At 35.7% G+C, this 18,443-nt stretch overlaps 2 protein-coding genes across 6 annotated transcripts; one reads left to right on the top strand and one right to left on the bottom strand.

Annotated features, from left to right (window-relative positions):
* Window positions 1-1,138: 1,138 nt before the first annotated feature.
* Window positions 1,139-10,703, bottom strand: LOC105684608 (exportin-1). 3 transcript variants are annotated; one of them, XM_012398080.3, is made up of 14 exons: window positions 10,550-10,703; window positions 8,835-9,069; window positions 8,491-8,685; window positions 8,055-8,405; window positions 7,243-7,965; window positions 6,858-7,092; window positions 6,613-6,776; window positions 6,398-6,532; window positions 6,129-6,272; window positions 5,850-5,996; window positions 5,370-5,618; window positions 5,030-5,282; window positions 4,698-4,948; window positions 1,139-4,621 (listed from the first exon to the last, which is right to left on the bottom strand). In XM_012398080.3, exons 2-14 carry the CDS (start codon window positions 9,030-9,032, stop codon window positions 4,475-4,477), a joined length of 3,192 nt encoding a protein of 1,063 aa, XP_012253503.1. In that variant the 5' UTR covers window positions 9,033-9,069; window positions 10,550-10,703; the 3' UTR covers window positions 1,139-4,474. The 3 variants fall into 3 exon arrangements, with proteins under 3 accessions (XP_012253503.1, XP_012253504.1, XP_048505834.1); XM_012398081.3 differs by lacking the exon at window positions 10,550-10,703 and adding an exon at window positions 10,297-10,540; XM_048649877.1 differs by lacking the exon at window positions 10,550-10,703 and adding an exon at window positions 9,764-10,283.
* A 236-nt stretch (window positions 10,704-10,939) lies between these two features.
* On the top strand, window positions 10,940-17,919 carry LOC105684612 (rab3 GTPase-activating protein non-catalytic subunit). 3 transcript variants are annotated; one of them, XM_048649875.1, is made up of 20 exons: window positions 10,940-11,221; window positions 11,334-11,444; window positions 11,685-11,766; window positions 11,843-11,969; window positions 12,056-12,257; window positions 12,378-12,705; window positions 12,791-13,017; window positions 13,102-13,318; window positions 13,401-13,780; window positions 13,911-14,291; window positions 14,378-14,578; window positions 14,655-15,039; window positions 15,170-15,264; window positions 15,395-15,643; window positions 15,709-15,882; window positions 15,987-16,168; window positions 16,208-16,453; window positions 16,531-16,821; window positions 16,900-17,052; window positions 17,134-17,919. In XM_048649875.1, exons 1-20 carry the CDS (start codon window positions 11,137-11,139, stop codon window positions 17,284-17,286), a joined length of 4,269 nt encoding a protein of 1,422 aa, XP_048505832.1. In that variant the 5' UTR covers window positions 10,940-11,136; the 3' UTR covers window positions 17,287-17,919. The 3 variants fall into 3 exon arrangements, with proteins under 3 accessions (XP_048505832.1, XP_012253512.2, XP_048505833.1); XM_012398089.4 differs by having other exon boundaries at window positions 10,958-11,221; window positions 16,232-16,453; XM_048649876.1 differs by lacking the exons at window positions 10,940-11,221; window positions 11,334-11,444; window positions 11,685-11,766; window positions 11,843-11,969 and having other exon boundaries at window positions 12,127-12,257; window positions 12,383-12,705.
* The last annotated feature ends 524 nt before the right edge of the window (window positions 17,920-18,443 follow it).

Raw genomic sequence — 18,443 nt, 5'->3', positions numbered from 1 at the left:
CATACATGTGTTGTTCCAATAATCATTATGGTTCTTTTCCCTCATGATGCTACTTCATATTCAATTATCTCTTCTATCTCCAAGTCAACCTCTATGGCAAGTTTCCTAACATTGAGAACCGAGCTTAATTATTATTGACATTACATGACACACATCTATTACTAGTGTAGAAAACTCATTTTTCTTAATTATTCAGTTTTATTTTTTGGTTTTGTACATAGCAGTTATACAAAAAAGATTTTATCATCATGTATACTAATTAGTACAGGGTTAGTGGTTTAATAAGATAACTCAAATAATAGTTGTTTAAAAACACTAGAAAAATCAAATTCTCAATTATTTCAAAAAAGGTATTTCATTGCATGTCTAGCAATCGAATACAATCACCAAAGTAGCGATTTATCACAATCGTAATCAGGAAATATGACTGTACGAATCACTGTTGATGTTATAGGCTTTTCTTTAAAATGAGGAAATGACACAGTACCTCGATTTAATCAATTATTTTATAAATGGAATCTCATTGCAGCGAGTTCTGTAATAGGAATAATGTTTATGTGTCAATAAAAATTCAATCTTTCATTCAATCAACCTCATTATTTGACAAATCACTAGGTGAATGTAAATATTTGCAATTGGTGGGCAACTAGGTACAATCTCACGCTAAAGATATCCTAGCTGTTATTTGTTGAATATTGATGACAATGTTACGTATTCTTAATCTTGAATATGGAAAGCAGAGCATAAGTGATACAGTCATGGTACTCAATCGATGTGAATAACATGAAATGTTTGGTAATCATAATTCACATTTGATTGATATAAAAGTGTCTATGATGGAAATTACCTTATAAAAAAGTCATATCATAGACATCATTCAAACATTTGGAAATCACAAGGCTGTTTCGGTGGTGGTTCACAATTATGATGGAACTTGATAGACTTATTGGTAACTCTTAAATGAATCTCGTTTTCTCAAAGTTCACTAATTATAGTGCTTCAGTATACCTACAAAAAATCAAAATCAAAAGCTTTGCTTATTTGGAAAAATTGCATGTTGTTAGGTAATAATTCATTTATACTCTTAACAACCGAATGTTGGTCGCAAATAAATACAGCTTATTATAAACACATTGAATCACGTTATCTAAATTTTTCTTTATTTTCCAATCACTCTTCAAACAAACAGATCGTCAGTAGCTTCGCTTGAAAGCCTGGGACGCATGGTACTACTGTAATGGCTCCATTGTACCAAGCAGAGCAACTGTCGACCTATAGTATGATACATTATACTAGCACAACTGTTTAATTTTTGTTAACTTAAATCCGTTGAACTCAAATGCGTTCAGCTCAGGCTTATCTACCTTGTCGCACTCTTGCAAGCCTGACTCCACCCACCACACAATAAATATAATAGCAGCGGTAAAAGTTGTACGAAATCAAAAATAACTAAATTTACTGAAAGAGCTGAAAGTTTCCGAAAAAAATATAAGTACAAAAGAGAATTTCAAATAGTTGTGTAAAAATCAATCTAATCCAAGTTTCAGTGTATTCTAACAATCATATATCCAACGACTCACGAAGTGGCAACATATTTATAAAAATTGGATTTGAAAACATATCTTTTTCACCCAGAAACTATTCAGAATACCTTACCTGCCTTTTCGGAAGTAAAAAAATACTTTTTCACTTGAAAAATAGTTTTGAAATTTCATAAGCAGATTTTACTAGATTTGTCCGGTCAAATTTATTGGAAGTCACATTTTGTTTTCAATATTTTTAGTGGATTGAGACGGAATATTTTGTTTCTTTAAACATACTTTTACAGATTGAAATTGGAATGAGATTTGAAGAAAGTATCAAGTGAATTATTCAGTCGTACAAGTAGAAATAAAATATTGTTGTAGGCTACGTCTCAAATAACAAAAATAGAGAGCTCAAAAATTTAACTCATAACAAAATTGTTCCATGATAATTTTTTTTAATATGAGTGCATACATTTACACAATTTATGAATATTTCGTTCACTGAGCTTTGCTGCTTCAGGGTGATATCCAGCAGATTTTTATTTTTTTCCCCCTCCAATTTAAGTTGCACGAGCTTATCACAAATAGTGTTTACAATATACCTATACTTGTATAAGAACTAAACATAAGTCACTTTTGATCAGCAATGGATAGCAAAATACTGTGGTTTTGTTTGCGCATTTTTTTTAACGTTTTCTTTGTAAATTGAGACACGGCCTCCTGAAATTCTTTTATTGTAACTGAAAGGTATATGAGATAAAAACTGTTACGTGTAAAAATATTTCCAATCATTTCACAAATGCCTAATAACGAACCACAATCGTGAGATAGATATCATTTGGTAGGATGAGGACAAATCCTAAGAACAACAATATTTAGTTGTGATCAGTTTTAATTTACAGGATGCCAATTTACGACTCGCAATGGATATCATAAGTAGTAATAATATAGTATTATAATACAACTTCACTCGGATAAAAACACACATATTCTCCTAGCACATTTATTTCGCTAAAATCCTGCTGCAGCGGCACTATTTTATGCAATTCACATTTCAAAGAATGTTAGGAAATCTGGATAGTGTATTCCAGGTCGCTACATGCGCAGAATACCCAATGAGATGCAATAACACGTGTTACACTTCTTATGTGTAATATATCAGTAAAATCATATAATTTAACAACGGTAATTGAGGTGTGTTGCGGTTCAGCGAAAATCACTTCATTTAGTGTACTATTTTGCAGCTCCAATTTTTAAATTCTATGTAGTATCTAAATGGAACGCGATTTGGTCCTGAGTTTGCCCGTTACCTCAATTTTGTGTAGTTGAAGCGACCTCAAGCTTGATTTTACAACACCTCGAGTAGCACCTGGTTTCAACGCTTGCGACTAACAAATTTATATTATCATACTTGTGATGTTCTTAATTTTGTACCACAATTTTTGTATCTTCATTAGCTGTTATGATTGATTTGTTAGTCACAAATATTGAATCTTGACCTGGTTACTATCCAAATGAATATTGATAATTATAATGTTTCGAATCAATGGCAACTTTTGTCAGGTCTAAATGCATCAGAAGAAAATATGAAACCTGGAATAGTCTCTGCATTACAGGTATAACAACCATTCATTCGCTGTTTACAGATCCACCAATCTATTCAGCAATGATTATGTTATAAAATTCAATGACTCCATTTCCCTATAAATTCAATAATCCAACTTCAATTCGTCCCTAATCCTTCACCATCCAAGACACAGTAGAAAGAATGTGCCTTATTTTTCTCTTGTCCATATGTAGGAAATTAAATACAATCATCCTTTGCAACACTATCAAGCAACTTTAAAACTTATACTTTGATCAGATTTTAAGTCGATGAGAAAAGTAAGGCATTACCGAATTTATGATACATCAAGAAGTGCTGTAACTCCAATTACATAAAGCATTCCATCGAGCAATAGGTTGAAGGAATTTATAGCTAAAAAGTTAAGTTAGTATTATGCTTTGATTAATTTTCAGGTGAACGAAGTTCTTGAATCTTATTATTTTGCTAGCAAAAATCTGTGTTCCAAATTCCTATATGCTATAGTTCAGTATTGCGATTAAAATTTATGAAAAAAGACTGTACGTCTTTCACCTAATTTGTATAAAAATTATTGTACAAACTAATGATGCTAGTGAATTAACAAATGCTGTACAGTAATACCAATTTTTATACCGTCTTGTTGAAGAAGGTAATACGGGGAAGAGCACTGAACCCATATGAAAAACTGAATTAAATTATTATATTTCATAAAGCATAAGTTATAAAAATACTACTGTAGAGATGCAACGTAACAGTCCGGGAAAATTTACCTGGTTGGGATTGGCGAGTTAGATGCTGGCAAGTTAGAGGGAGAAAAAAGAGTACCCCAATAGAAATATCGCTTATTGGCTCTAAACCGAAAACATTCATCAATTTATATCAGACCATTCAAAAGCATAATAAAAATAAACAGTCCAATGTTCCTAATTACATGGTACTACCACGTCATTGATACAGGCATACAAGTATATGAACAACTATTAATAGCAAACGCGCGAGAGAACAAAAACTGCCGATCATACCATTATCCAAAACTCTTTCCTCTTATTCATCACGTTTATACTTAATCTCGTACAACTATGAACCCCGGTACACGAAATAGCGTCGCCGAGCAGGCATTCACATCTTACCCACAACAAAAAACTCAATTTCATCTCGAATCCTATAACAGACAAACAAACAATCACCTCTCGCCTTAGCTTACCTCATTAAAGGCATAATATTTTACACTTCTTGGCTCGTTAAGTATATCATATGTATCTGGTGGTGGTGGGGGCGGCTGCAGACAAAAGGATACAGTAGTATCTACGGCAGAGCGCATTTCATTCAGATTGGTTGGGGTGTAATGGGGTCTGTGGGTAATTCAGTCCTGCATCTCTTCAGGCATTTCATGTGGATTGAGGATGCCTGGAACTGCCATTTGTTGTCGTCTCTTATCTTCCTGCGCGATCCGCAGCGCTGTTTCTCGTTCTTCCAAATACAAATCTGTATCATCTTCGCCGGTATATTCCTACGAGCCAAATAAACATGCTTAGGCCTTCTTAAATGGGCCGATAAATTGTAAAGATGAATGTCGAATAACTCACTCGAATTTGAACGAGGAAATCCCTAAGATGATCTTTAAATGCAGGTATGTCTTGATCAAGATTAAACAGGCCTTGCACCGTGATCTTTATTTGGTTATCACTCAGGTGTGGAAACGCAGCTCTCAATAAACTTGCTACAAATTCTTGCACGTACAGCGTATTGTCTGGCAGAGGACCTAGTGGTACGTGAATTCTTCCTAATTCCACTAATGTGAACATATACGCCAAAATTGTTGCATGCATCGTTAACCCTGTGCATCAGAAATTATTTCATGTTAGATTTAAAAAAAATTTCACTCAACCAGTTGCATCAATGAAAATTATTGTCCTACCAGCTGTATGGGAAGTATCTGCTACAACACTAAATATATGTTGCAAGATGTCAGTGAAGTATGTCTGATAAAAACTCTGTGCTGCTTGGTCGTGTACTTCGATGTTTTGCAAAAGTTGATAAAGGATTTGCAGTCCAGTATCTGCGACATTTCTCATTGTATGCTTAAATGCCCAAATAATCGAGTCCAAAACCAGCTTAAATTGAGCCGGAGGAATAGATAGGAACGCAGGGAAGCAGTGGCTGTTGACTGCCTGTTTACAAAAATTATGATTTATCAGAAGACTCATGTATTCAAATATAAAAGAACTGAAGTGGTTGTCAAATATTTCGAGTCTTACCTGCAATAATAGGAAGAAGTTCGTTCGATGTTCAGGGAATTCTTCAAAGTCTTTGTTAATCATTTCAAGGGTACATTCGAAAACAGCGTCAAATATTTTAGGCACTTCGCTAGTGATGTGTCCTTCTAATTTGTTGACAATGGTAGCCATCGCGCTGAGCACTTCAGGCTCTCGAGCGCAATGTACATTCGTCTTCTGATAATCGAGCAAGACTGCGTCCAATAACGGAGGTATGAAATTTTCCAAAACCTGTTGAACGAATTAAATCAAACAATATTACTGACTAGATTGTTAGTGCAGTCTATGCTTACATCAACTTCGAACGGGATCATCCAGAATAAAGGGCAGGATGGAATCGGGTCGTGGGCGGACCAAAGGAATACCATAAATTCTTAATTGAAGTTTTAATTTCATTATTCGCCCCTATGAGATGTTCTATACCATAGAAGAAAGATACATTGAGGAAAAATTACTACTCACCATTTGATGATCATTTGATCTGCTAACCCAATCTGAGATTAATTTCAACGTCTCCTTCTTAACAACTCTCATACTTTTTATCAAAGGCTGTTTCATTACCATTTCCCCATTTAAAGCTATTGCTGCAGTTATATTTTCACTCATAACCTAAAGTATTGGATCAATCATTAGAGAGAATTTTTCAGTGAATTATTACTATTCATTGGGTTTTATAAAATTCGACTTCCGCATTCGATTCAGTATAGTGTTATTATTTAATTTTTGTAAAAATCTACTCACCTTGTAAACATTTAACATATCTAGATATATTCTTCCTAGCTGCATAACGTATGGGTGTCCAAGTGCTTTGCATGCCCGAACGTTCGTTTTCAAGATACTAGCGAGCTGCTTTACAGCTTCTTGATTTTTCAATATATCAACATTCTAAAAAGAAGAAATTTGGAATGCTTATAAAAATAATCGAATATTTTAGAGTGAAATAAAGCAAATCGATGTGAATAACATGAGTCTGATGGCCTGAAAATACAAACTAATACAACTTTTATTACCTTGGACGCTTGACTAATGATATCATCCCATACTTGATTAGGCAAAAGCATATATTTTTCTATAAGCTGCTCCTGGGCGAATGTATCCACTTGAGCACTTATCATATAGCCAACTGCTTCGTAGAATGTATGTACCTGTATCATTAAAGACATGCAATGTCAAGATACATGGTTTTAAATTCTAATCATATGGGATACCAATGTTTCAGCAATACCTGTTGAGTTTGTAGATCACAAATAATACTGCTGATTGTCGACAGTATCTCTTCGATGAAAGGCTGTGCCTCACCAGCTTGAACAGTTACGAAATGTCGTCTGCATTTTAATGCTATTTTGATAAACGTATCACAGGCCATATCTTGTACTCCGTCATGCGTTTCTGGAAAAAAAAATAATTTCCAAAGTTAAATACTTTTAAAAAAAAAAAATTTACAAGATATGTCATAACAAATCCACTTACCATGCATGAATTCGAAAAGCTTGTTGACAACAGTTTTCAGGAATTTCCAATGAGCTCTTAAAAATCTTGGATACTGGCCGACAACATACATAATGTTACTTGCGATAATTGCTTTGTTATCTTTACCCTTCTTTTGCTCACACAAACCCAATAGGTCTTTAATTACAGTCACCAAGAACCGTTTTTCATCTTCTTCATGCATCGCACCTGAGATACTCCCAATCGCCCAGCACAACTGAATCGAGAAAATATACATTTAATATTACATTGAACGTAATAAGTTCGTGTAAGATATGAATTTTTTTTTTTGGTTTTGCAAACAACTTGTAATTGTATTAGAAATTTATTAGTATTTCAAAATAAATATCATCAAATTCAAGCTTACGGTATTGAGATTCTTCCAAGACCACTCCGTACCATTAACTTGATTCTGTAGTTTTTCTGTCATCACTCTTTCTGTATCTACATAATCGAGATGCGTTAGATAGACTAAAGTCTCTCTCATATTTTTATACAGATTAATGGAGTCCGTATCTTTCATAAACTCCCTGACTACTTCACCATTCTCATTTTCCACAACCAATACTTCTTCAGGCTTAGCCATACGACTGATCATAATGTATCGAACTTTTGTTAGCACAGGGCAATAGAATTGTCTTCGAGGTGGAATGGCTAAATTATTTTTAGCCATAAACAACGGTGATGCTGCAGTGAATGGAGTTTCTCTGTATAAATCAGCTGCTAGCCCATTCCAGTACTCTAAGCAAATTTTAAATATTTCAACTTCTTCTACTTCTGATATTAAAACCAGGTAATGTAATGCTTTCAACAGAGTTTCATTTAATTGCTTTTTCTCAACAAGTGGCCCATGCTCTTTCAGATATGTGCACAAAAACATAGCTAGATTCTGAATGAAATTCTGCTCTTGATCTTGTCCTACGGCGTATGCATCACGAATGTTTGTTTCGAGGGAAAGCATCTGCTCTAATTGTTGCATTGTATTTGCAAACAAAACGACGAACATTTCATCATAGCTTGTTACAGTTACAGCAGCAATTTCAGTTAAACATTTCAATGTAACGTTGCGGAATATCGGCACATTTAAAAACTGAAAATTAATTTAATTGTATGTATTTAATACTCTTCATATAAACTGTAACAGAACCAAAATTATATGTGATGTGGAAATTATAATACCTTGAATACCAAGGTGTTAATGAGTTTAGTTTCAAATATATATCCAAGTGGGATCCAGTTGAGAAATCTGAGAAGAGTTTCAAGTGTGACGGCAACTAGAGGTACGTTCTGTGAATTATCCATCACAAATTGACAAAGTTGGAATATTTGCGAGAACTCGCTGCACATTGTATCTTTTAAATGTTTAGCCTTGGTTTGCGTCATCTGCCCACTTGAAAAGTCAAATACTTCTTCAGACAAAAGTTTCAGAATGGCCATATTGTTCTGACATAGACTTTCGTTGGTTTTACTAGCACCCACGATGTCTCCAATGAAGGATTCCCAGTTCTTTGGCCATTCTCGTTTCAAAACCTAATTATAGATAGCCGAATCGGATGAAATTAATTACCGAAATGTATCGAAATTGTTCGGTAGAAAAAGTTTGTTGCCACATTACCTGTACAAGGATCATGTTCAGCTTATTCAGGTACACCTTAGAAGCCTCCATTGTTTCCGGATCGCTACTAGTCTTGATGATGAGTCCAACAATGTATTTCTTGATACCCTCGCACTGGTTCCTCGGTAGGATTTTCCACCGCGTCTTTATAACCTGCTCCAAGATCTGTAGTGCGTAGTACTTTGTTTGTTGATTCTAAGGAATTGAATTACCCGTAAAGCATGGTATTAGTCACGTACAGTTTTGGATCAAATTTTTTGCTACAGCCTGTCATATTCCATTCTTTTATCATGATTTCAAAAATATCAATTATCAAGCTTGTATAATAACAATATCAAACGTACCTGTGAGTATTCTAGAATGGTATCAACGCGGGTCCATGCATCTGGGTGTTCTTTGAGGGTGGTGAGTACCTCTTGAGCTACGCGCTGTTGTTCACCCATCCCAGTATACATGCATCCGACTATATTGTCTAGAAGCGTTATGTCCAACTTTTGGTTAAAGTCCAATAGTTTGGACGCTTGCTCCGCGAGTGTCGCCATTATGCTTGATTTTTATTCTTGCTTTCACACACTCAATCTAGATACAAGAATTTTATAATTTTATTATCTAACTACGATTCGAGGAGACATTATGGATCGCACACTTTTAAGCAATGTTTCAAATAGGATTGTTTTGTGGAAATTTGATTCTCCCATTCTTGTACTGTAGTCAGAAGACAAAATTCGATTTACACATCGACAAGCAAATTATCAGCAGATACACACAAGCACATCTGAAATTAGGATAGAATGTCTTACACAGTATGAAATAGCAACTTTTTCGGCAAATGGTGATGTCGTGCATTGTGTCAATCAAAGAGGTATAATTAAAAATACTTTAAAGATCACACAAGCTTGTACAACAGCACGTTGCAACACATAATACTATTAGTCTCAAAATTGCAGTGAATTACAATGGCAAAAACCAGTTAAAAGATTGTTGAGTTTCTGACTTAATGTAAATCAATTAGTTGAGCAAATCCATAAAATGGATAGACTATTGTAGCAGGACCCGGAAGTGGAATCACTGATGATTCGAATGATCATGCGGACGAAATTTCAGTGGTATGACACTATACAAAATCATAACTTAAACCAATTTGTGTAACTCTATAGCCGGTGATACAAAATATCTCCACAATACCGAGTCTACCAGACTAGAAGCTAAGGTAATTTATTCCTAACTTTTCATGAATGTGAGGTTGATGCTAATATGTATTTCAATTTCTTACCCAACTGCCGTTAGTTATCACAGATTCAAATTCGAGGAAAGTATTTAAGAAAATGTTGCATCCATTATTCTAAATTACATTCACGCATAATAGGGTAATACTTGATATGAACGTTAAGTAACAAAGAAAGATCACAGTACTGTAGTAAATTCGTGATAAATAAATTTTCGAAATTGTGGCTTGGAACTTATACCCCACAGAACCCCCCGGATGAAGAAAAACTGAAAAAATCATACAAAACGTGCCGCAGGGGAGGTCACCGCACTGCGGCCGACCGACCTAACCTACATCTGACAATCGCAAACAAGGTTATGTGAATTTCCTGTATTGAAAATGTTACAGAATGTTTACACAACGATTAGGCAGCCTCGGAAAGTGATGAAAAGGTGATATAAGATTACAGAAAACAATAAACTGAACTGGAATCGTAAAAATTTGCGGGCTTTCAAAGTCCGGTTGCCCTTTTTTCCACTGCGTCGTTGCCCGTTGGGCGAAGATTATTTGTGATATGATAAGGATAAGTTTTGACCTACCGTTTATACGTCTTTCACACAGGTCCCGTCCCCGGGGTAAAATATTCACGTTTTGTTTGATCAGTCGTAACGCTTTTTAATAATGAACCACAAGCACAAAAGGGCTAAACACACAATCGACGATTCCCGCGCGCGACACAACTTCGCTCCTCGTTCCACACACTCGCAGTTTCGCTCTTTCTCCCTCGTATCTCGACTCACTACTTTCTCTCTTCCTCTATCAGAATAAAATACACAAAAATAATATACCCACCGAGGCCGATGTTCGTCAAACTTATTTTCCCAAGGTTTCATGCGAATTTAGTATATTTTTCGAGCAATAAAACGAGCAAACCCGTCACTGTGTCGTCGTGAAACCCAACCTAAAGATTTTCGAAAATAATAACAAGATGGCCGATGATTTTACGCGACAAATGCGGAGAAACAACGTTTCGCATTGGTCGGCACTCCGAATTACCACCAATCATGGACCATATAAACGACAATTTTTCCAATGACGTCAGTGAACGTCACATGACGTCACGGAAACACGTGTGCTCATTTTTACCATGAAAAATTCACTCAAGTAATTATTTTTAATTGCAGGGCTATCCGAAATTATTTTTCAGGTTCTGCATCATATCACCAATGTACTATAAGAAAATTCTATGGCATTTATTCAGCTCAACGCAGTCTGCGTATATGCATTATTTGAAATTCCGCATTGTCTACTATCATTATCAAAAACATTATTTCATGTAATCTGACGTTATTCGTAAACATTCGTTCCTTCGGTAGTCTGCTACTGGTCTGCTATTCCAATGAGAGTCATCAACAGTGACAACCCACAAGTGAACGAGAATGTCTTGTCAGATAAAAGGGTTTGCTATTTTAGTTGATCTGATTCACGTCAAGAATTGTCTGCTCGAAGATGCAGCTTCCAGATGTAAGATAATATCCTTTACTCTAAGTCTCAATCGTCTTCACTCATAAGCAGCAGCTGTGTTTGTTAGGATTATCCTATGAACAAATCCATAAACATTAATAATTTTTTACAGTCGCCTATGCCCCTAGTAAAGAATTGCCTCTCCAAGATCTCATCGTCTCCTTATCCCCAGCTGGAGATGTTCTGGCTATCGGATGGAATAAAAATATGGTTGTGTTGACGTGTAAGTTTGTCAAATCTATTAGTTAATTAATGCTAATTTTTTCTATGCACCAACCTTAACATATTGTAATCAGTAGATGGTCCGTCAATATTAAGACAACAACAACGACAGACTTCCTATCAATTCTTCATATTTTAATATATCAAATCATCTACATAATCCTCTCTGATTTGAGATGAGTATGAAGTAGATACTGTATTACATTTCTCACACATTTTCACATATTCCTCGTTAATGCAGCAAAATGGGACTCTCAGGAGCCTGGAGACGTTAAAACAAAATTCCATGTAATTTGGAATGGAGAAGTAACTAACGAGGAAAAGTAAGAATTCCTGTAATTCTCAATTTCCTGGTTTCATAATTTCTGTTCTTGCAATTAAACAGCAAATAATTCACAGTGAACAGATAACGTCTATAGCTTGTCTGCCTCTTATATCTCTGGGCAAGACAAGTGCAGGTAATGGTCCTGACTGGACATGCATGGCTGTTGGATTCTCTACTGGCTTCATCAGATTTTATACAGAGGTAGATTGAACGTAATGAGTTGATAGTGCTTTTTTCATGACAGCATTCTGAATCTTGCTCACCCATTTTATGGTTCCCTCTCTCAGACAGGAGCACTATTAGTTGAAGAGCAGCTCCATAATGAAGCAGTCCTAGGAATCAAGTGCCAATCACATTCTCCACCACGACATGTTGGAGATACAGGAGTTTCCGAGGAAATTCATGTGCTTTTTAACTCTGCAGTTTGTATATTACAAGGGTTCCCATTGTTTTCAACACTGAGAGCATGTAGAAATCATCTAGCCAGAGGTACGTGGCCAAGAACGTAAAAATGACTAATATTTTATGAGCACAGACAAGAATCATTCAAAATACAAGCTGAAATGACAATTATATCCTTATCTTTTTTTGAAATTGATTCCTTTATAGTACAGGCGAATTGTAGTGCTAATCCTCCGGTATCAAATCTTTCATACAAAAAATGGGGATTCAAGAATCAGGGAATTACAAATGATTGTGAGGTCATCGGCACAACATCTGTAGATACTTTTGATCATCTTATGTCAGCATCTATTTGCGGAGGGTATAATGCTGCTTACCGATCTAGTGCTCCACAACATAGTTTGGTCATGGCAACTGGTAAACGACCATTTATTGGCTTTCATTATGCACTGGAAGGTGGGGCAGCCCCTGTCTTATCCGATGTTGCAATGGCCATGGCTAGCAAATTGGCCAGTGCTATTGGTACTGCTGTTCCGTAAGCCACTTCATATGTTAAATTCTATGAGATTTAAAAACAAAATCATATGGTACTGTTTAAACATCGTCTATCCTTACTCCAGATGGTTTCGTGGAAGCAAGAAGGTTCCAATATCACCAGAAAAAAGTAAAGCATCTGTAAGTGAGCCAGCAGAGCCAATGATTTGCAGATTTGGCTTAAGTGACATTATGAGAGAAGGAGATTGCATTATTGTTAGTCCTAACAGGGCTCTATCCATCGTTTCAGATGCTATGGGTAGAGTTACCCTGGTTGATAATAGACGCGGTGTAGCTGTAAGAATGTGGAAAGGTATTATTGATCCGATGAACCTAGTCCAATATCATCAGAATTGAAGCAATATTGCAAACAACGATTTATTCTGTATTTTTTAAGGCTATAGAGATGCTCAATGTGGATGGATTGAGGTGACTGAAGAAAAACATCGTGGCTTGAGTAAAAGTCATGGCAATAAAAGTTCTGGTGGAACTACCCATGGCCTGCGAATTGCATTATTCTTAGCTATTTACGCACCAAAAAAAGGAATAATAGATATTTGGGGTATACGTCAAGGGCCTAAGATTGCAACATTTTCCGCCAGTAAGAATGGACGGTGAGTGATGTACCGATTACCTAATAATTTTGTAAAAAATTTGATTTTTAACATGGTGTATAAATATGAAGTACTTTTTCAGATTACTGTACACAAATTACGGTCTTTTGGGTTTAAATGACATGACAGTTTCCTCCCCAAACCGCGCACATTACCCTTGTATATTTTTTGATCCACTTGGGGGACTCAAAGAAATCTCTGTTCCGTTTCACTTTTCTCTAAGCAGCAAAAATGGAAAAAGAGCTCGAGATCTACATTTACTGAAAAAACTAAAGTCATTTTTGAGGGAAGAAGAATTCGACAATGAAAAATTGATCAATGAAGTCACGTCTGTATGTTTGGATTTTAAAACGAATGAAATCCGATTGCAAGTTGTTGAGATGCTAATGGTCAATAAGCATATCACTCCTGAAGCCTTACTAGCTGCCTTAGATGTTTTTATTGAAAAGTTATCACTATATAGTGAGTTACCTTTTAATTTACTCTCGGATACATATATCCATATTTGCGGCCATATCGATAAAAAAAAACAAGTGAAGTGAGCAAATGTGAAGAGTCGAATTTGATTATTAAAAATTCATAATCATTGCAGAGGATGATGGATTGGAACCAGTTGCCAAGACTCTCTACCAAACCTCAATGCAGCTTGAACGAATAATTGCATTTTATAAGTCTGTGCATTTGCAATTTGATCGACCTCCAGAATATAATACTGTCGCCTCAAACAGTTTACCCAGCAGTAAACAATTATGCGGAATTTTGTTAGCTCCTGAAAGAGAGATACATCGTATTTTGAAGCTATCAAAGACCTTAATTGAATTCGAAAGTTTAAAAAGTAGATCTCATGCTAGGGTCATATTTAAAGAAGATGGTCGAACCTTTTTGGATTTTTTATCTTGTTTTGAGTTTGGTGGGTCTGGAGATTTAATTGACGTCAAAAAAGATGTAGCAGACGAAAAGAAGTACAACATCTGTGAGTGTTTCTGAAAATAGCATCAGCTAATTTCCTCAACCAAAACTGAAAAATCGAGTACTTTATTCATTCATCACTTTTTCTAGGTCAACTGATTTATCAAGGTTGGCTTTATTCAGATGATTCAATTGCTAACTGGCAAAACGCTGCTCAGCAAAGTCGTATAAAACCTGCAATTTTAATGCAGTTTGCACTGATTTATTGGCTTCAAAAAAAACCGGGGGCGCCATTGGAGATTGAGTTGAAACGATTCAAACAACTACTGCAAGCAATTTGTTTGTTGACCGGTAATTTTTTAATTCTGCTATCCAATTGGTATATGACGGTGTTATAAAAAGTTCAAAAAATTATAAAATATTTCAGATGTAGATGAAATTTGTGCTGAATATAATGAAATCTCTCCATGGTGGCGAGAGATGCGGAGCATACTTTTGGAATCAAGAAACCCATTTAATGCGTTAACCGCTGCAATGGTATGCAGATCAGTGGCAATTATGATTGAGAAAAGCAGGGATAAGGCATATAATAATAGAGTAAGAGATGACAATGGTAACGAAGGTGAAGATGCAGAGAATGGTAATCGTCTTGATCAAATGGAGGACAACTTGGACAAGGATCCTAACAAGACCCCAGAAGAAGAGACGTATAGTTCCACAAGTGAATGGGAAAATGTTAGCAAGGATACTTGCCAATTCACCTCACTTATCGGAAACCTGGAAGACATTACCATATTAAATGCAGTAGTGAGGTGAGTTGTCAATTAGTTTACAATTCCTTTTACATTTATCTATATTTCACAAGAATTCAATGCAACAATTATGCACGTTGGAAAGCTACGGTAACGTGAACAATGATTCTCAGTAGTGATGTATTTTCAGTCAAAAGCCACCATCAGACTACACTACAGAATTTTACAGCATACCATTTGAGAGCGTTGATATTTCTTTGGGCTTCGTTCTTTCTAAAGGCAAAGGTGCGTAGGTTTATCACACATGCATTTATTTTTGTTGCAATAACACAATCAGGATTGCTCAAAAGTATAACGATGTATGACATCCAGTTTGATAAAATGTCTTGTACCCAAGAATCCCTATAATATCTAGGATCCGTATCAGAAATCGTTGCAAAGTGGCTAAGTACAACAGGTCTTGACCCAGCACGTTTAATTGATACAACTGATGTTGAATTTGACCAAATGCAATTGTCAATGGATTCCCTAAAGATGGTAGGATCACTAGACGAAGCTGCCGCAACGGAATTGTCGCAACAAGAGCAGCTAAAACTGCTCTCCGTTTCAGTAGAAGTTGGTAGTGAAGCAGAAGCGGATTCTACTGCCCAAGCTATAATTATCGGTAGGTAAATGAATCCTAATTTTCAAATTGTTTTCTACTGATTAACAAGTGTTGCAATTTTGCAGAAAAAATTACTCTACTAAAGAGGTCATTTCCGTACAGTCTGACCTCTAGTGTTTTACTTGCTAATCTATGCTGGGAATTTTCTATGACATGGAATAAAGACGTTACACAACTGAAAGCTCTGGAAGCAGCGTTAGCTGTTCTTAGACAAATTCCCATGAAACACATGCGACAAGGTCTGTTAAAAAAATACTCACCTATACCCACACAACACTACTCGACACGTGAAGATGAAACATCTTTAGATTATCAATTGATACTTAGTTTGCAATATTTTCAGGGGTGTGTTGTCTCCTATGGACCCTTCATTTAAAAAAAAGAATGGAAGCAGCAGCCAAATTGATGAACAAACTAGGCAAGTTGCCTAAAGAGCGGTTGTGTGTACAAGATGTTGGGCTATCCGACATACAACTAACAACATTTTTACAACACTGCGTCACGTTCTTGGATATTTTTCTAGATGTGAGTTTCACAGAGAAACATTAGCACAAAGATTTTAAGAAAATAAAATTATTCATTTTCCAGGTGGAAGTATTGGAAGGAGAGAAAAGTTCTATTGTAAAGTCGGAAGAAATTTGGGAAGGACATCCTGTTGGCCCTCAACCGTTTGCAGCATTGGCGGTTTCGCAAACTCCTGCTTGGTACGATCTTGTGATGTTACATTTGCAGTTAGCTAATGTTTTGCATATGATGGCTCACTTCAATTTCAAATTAGTGAAGCCATTGAATACTCTATTTGACTCTGTGGTAAGTGATCGATTACCAGACTGCATACCTGAGTTTGTGAATAATGAATATCTACTGTTATTTACTTACTTTTACAGGCACATCCATATTTTTTCCAAGACATCACAGATAAAGCAATGCTTACTTGGTATCGTGATGACAAACGCGACAGTGCAAGAATGGATTTCCTCTGTCGAGTAATTACTTCCACTATGGATTCAATACATCAAGAGACGACAGAAGGAAGTAATTTCAGTTCAACTCAAGCTATTACCTGGATGAGCAAGTGTCAAAGTTTAGCTTCCATTTGGAAAATTAATAATGACGAACTAAGAATTCATCAAGTTTGTCAGTTGTACATGAATGGCTTTGATCGATTGGCAGAAGAGGTAAAAATAACTGGATAAATTCTTCATCATTAATAAAAAATGCTGACTACTGCCAACTTGGATAACATGAATTTCCAGGTTTTGATGGCGGTGAATGATACAGAAGCATTGGCGGCTAACTTGTTACCCATAGCTGGCAGAAGAATGATGGCATACCTCTCAAAGACCCCGGATCTCCTTGAAGAAGTATCCAGAATAAGTCCGACACTAACTACATATCTCGAAGGATTGGTAAGTAACCGCTCCGTAGAACTGTGATCTAACTAAATACCAAAATTTGAAGAATGAACACACTTAACGGATTTGTTACAGTGTTTATCAGGCACAGTCTACACCAGCAGTTCAAACAACGATACTGTCGAATTAATCCAAAGGGTTGCAAGAACTCTACCCGAGGATCATCAAGACCATCATTTTGCACAGCTCATGCTAGATGCTACTTTTATTTATGAAGGTAAAACATGATAGGTGAACCTTACCGGTCGTCAGAAAATTTTAATGCGCGCACGTTGGATAGTGGACGGAACATAATTTTCACTGATAATGATGTGTATCGTCAAAGAAATGAATTAAACTGGCCAAAAATCTACTCATCGAACTGGAGATATATTTCAGAATTACGCGGGGAGACGTTATAGATATTATCAAACTAACACCGTCCCTGAAAATTGAGACTTATTCGGAGGCTATAATCGGTGATTTATTTGTCTTACTTTACTTTGGTCCCAATTAGCCAAGAATTAGGAACATAAGTGAAAAGATATCAAAATAAAAATTAACTTTCCTCTTACGAAAATTTTAAACGTACCACGGTAATGAAAATCATTCAACATACACAATTGAAAATACTCGGTTAATTCGAGTCATTGGAGTACATAATACTCCAAAGCAATGGAGAATATTTTCTGTCGAGTATACCATATTGCTGAATCAGCTCGTTCTTTCGAATCGAAAATATAGTATAGTTATTACCTACCTGCAATTCTATCATGCATTCATTCGGATGGTTGTTCGCATGCATTTGATTGTCTATACATAGTTCAATTCCTTGTTTTTATAATCGTCTTCATCAGCAATAAATTATCTATATTTATCATGTATTGTCCAATCTACTTCTGTAAATACAATTATCTCATTCCTATTCAACCAATGTTGTTTGTGGCATAACTTTTTAAGACATCTGCGTTGCGTTGACCAATAACGTCGATGGGGGCTATCAACAAGCAGGTGTCTGGTACCTATCATTTTATATATGTTTTCAGGAGTTCATAGCATGCCTCATGTTGGTTGACTTCGACTCCAAATTGACTAGAATTTATGTACTTCCGAAAATCGGACTAGCATTGGCTATAAGTTTTTTGCCGAAAATTACGACGGTTGGGAGTAAAATTAAAAAAAATTGACTTCACAATTTAATTTTTTTCTCATAAATTATTAGCACATTTTCTGTTTTCAGAAGCTATCCTATTTGTAGTCTTAGCTTATAATTCATTACGGCTATAATAATTATACACGAAACTTTTTACAAGTATAAAGTAGTAGATTCTAAAGAACTGAATAGTATCACTAAAATCACCTAAAGTGATTCAAATTGAATTAATAATACGTAGATAAAAATTAAG

The sequence above is a fragment of the Athalia rosae genome, chromosome 2 (assembly GCF_917208135.1).
Source record: "Athalia rosae chromosome 2, iyAthRosa1.1, whole genome shotgun sequence".
In the NCBI taxonomy this organism is placed as follows: domain Eukaryota; kingdom Metazoa; phylum Arthropoda; class Insecta; order Hymenoptera; family Athaliidae; genus Athalia; species Athalia rosae.
The sequence above is the reverse complement of the archived record's forward strand: the minus strand, read 5'-3'. Positions and strand labels throughout refer to the sequence as shown.

Excerpts from the sequence above, each read along its gene's own strand:
- LOC105684612 (XM_048649875.1), top strand. The coding sequence starts at position 11,137 with ATGTCTTGTCAGATAAAAGGGTTTGCTATTTTAGTTGATCTGATTCAC. Across the intron at positions 11,970-12,055 it reads TCATCAGATTTTATACAGAG|ACAGGAGCACTATTAGTTGA; the intron begins GTAGATTGAACG and ends TCCCTCTCTCAG. Across the intron at positions 14,292-14,377 it reads CGAAAAGAAGTACAACATCT|GTCAACTGATTTATCAAGGT; the intron begins GTGAGTGTTTCT and ends CACTTTTTCTAG.
- LOC105684608 (XM_012398080.3), bottom strand. The coding sequence starts at position 9,032 with ATGGCGACACTCGCGGAGCAAGCGTCCAAACTATTGGACTTTAACCAA. Across the intron at positions 5,619-5,849 it reads GATCAAATGATCATCAAATG|GTTTTGGAAAATTTCATACC; the intron begins GTGAGTAGTAAT and ends TTCGTTCAACAG. Across the intron at positions 4,949-5,029 it reads AGATACTTCCCATACAGCTG|GGTTAACGATGCATGCAACA; the intron begins GTAGGACAATAA and ends TCTGATGCACAG.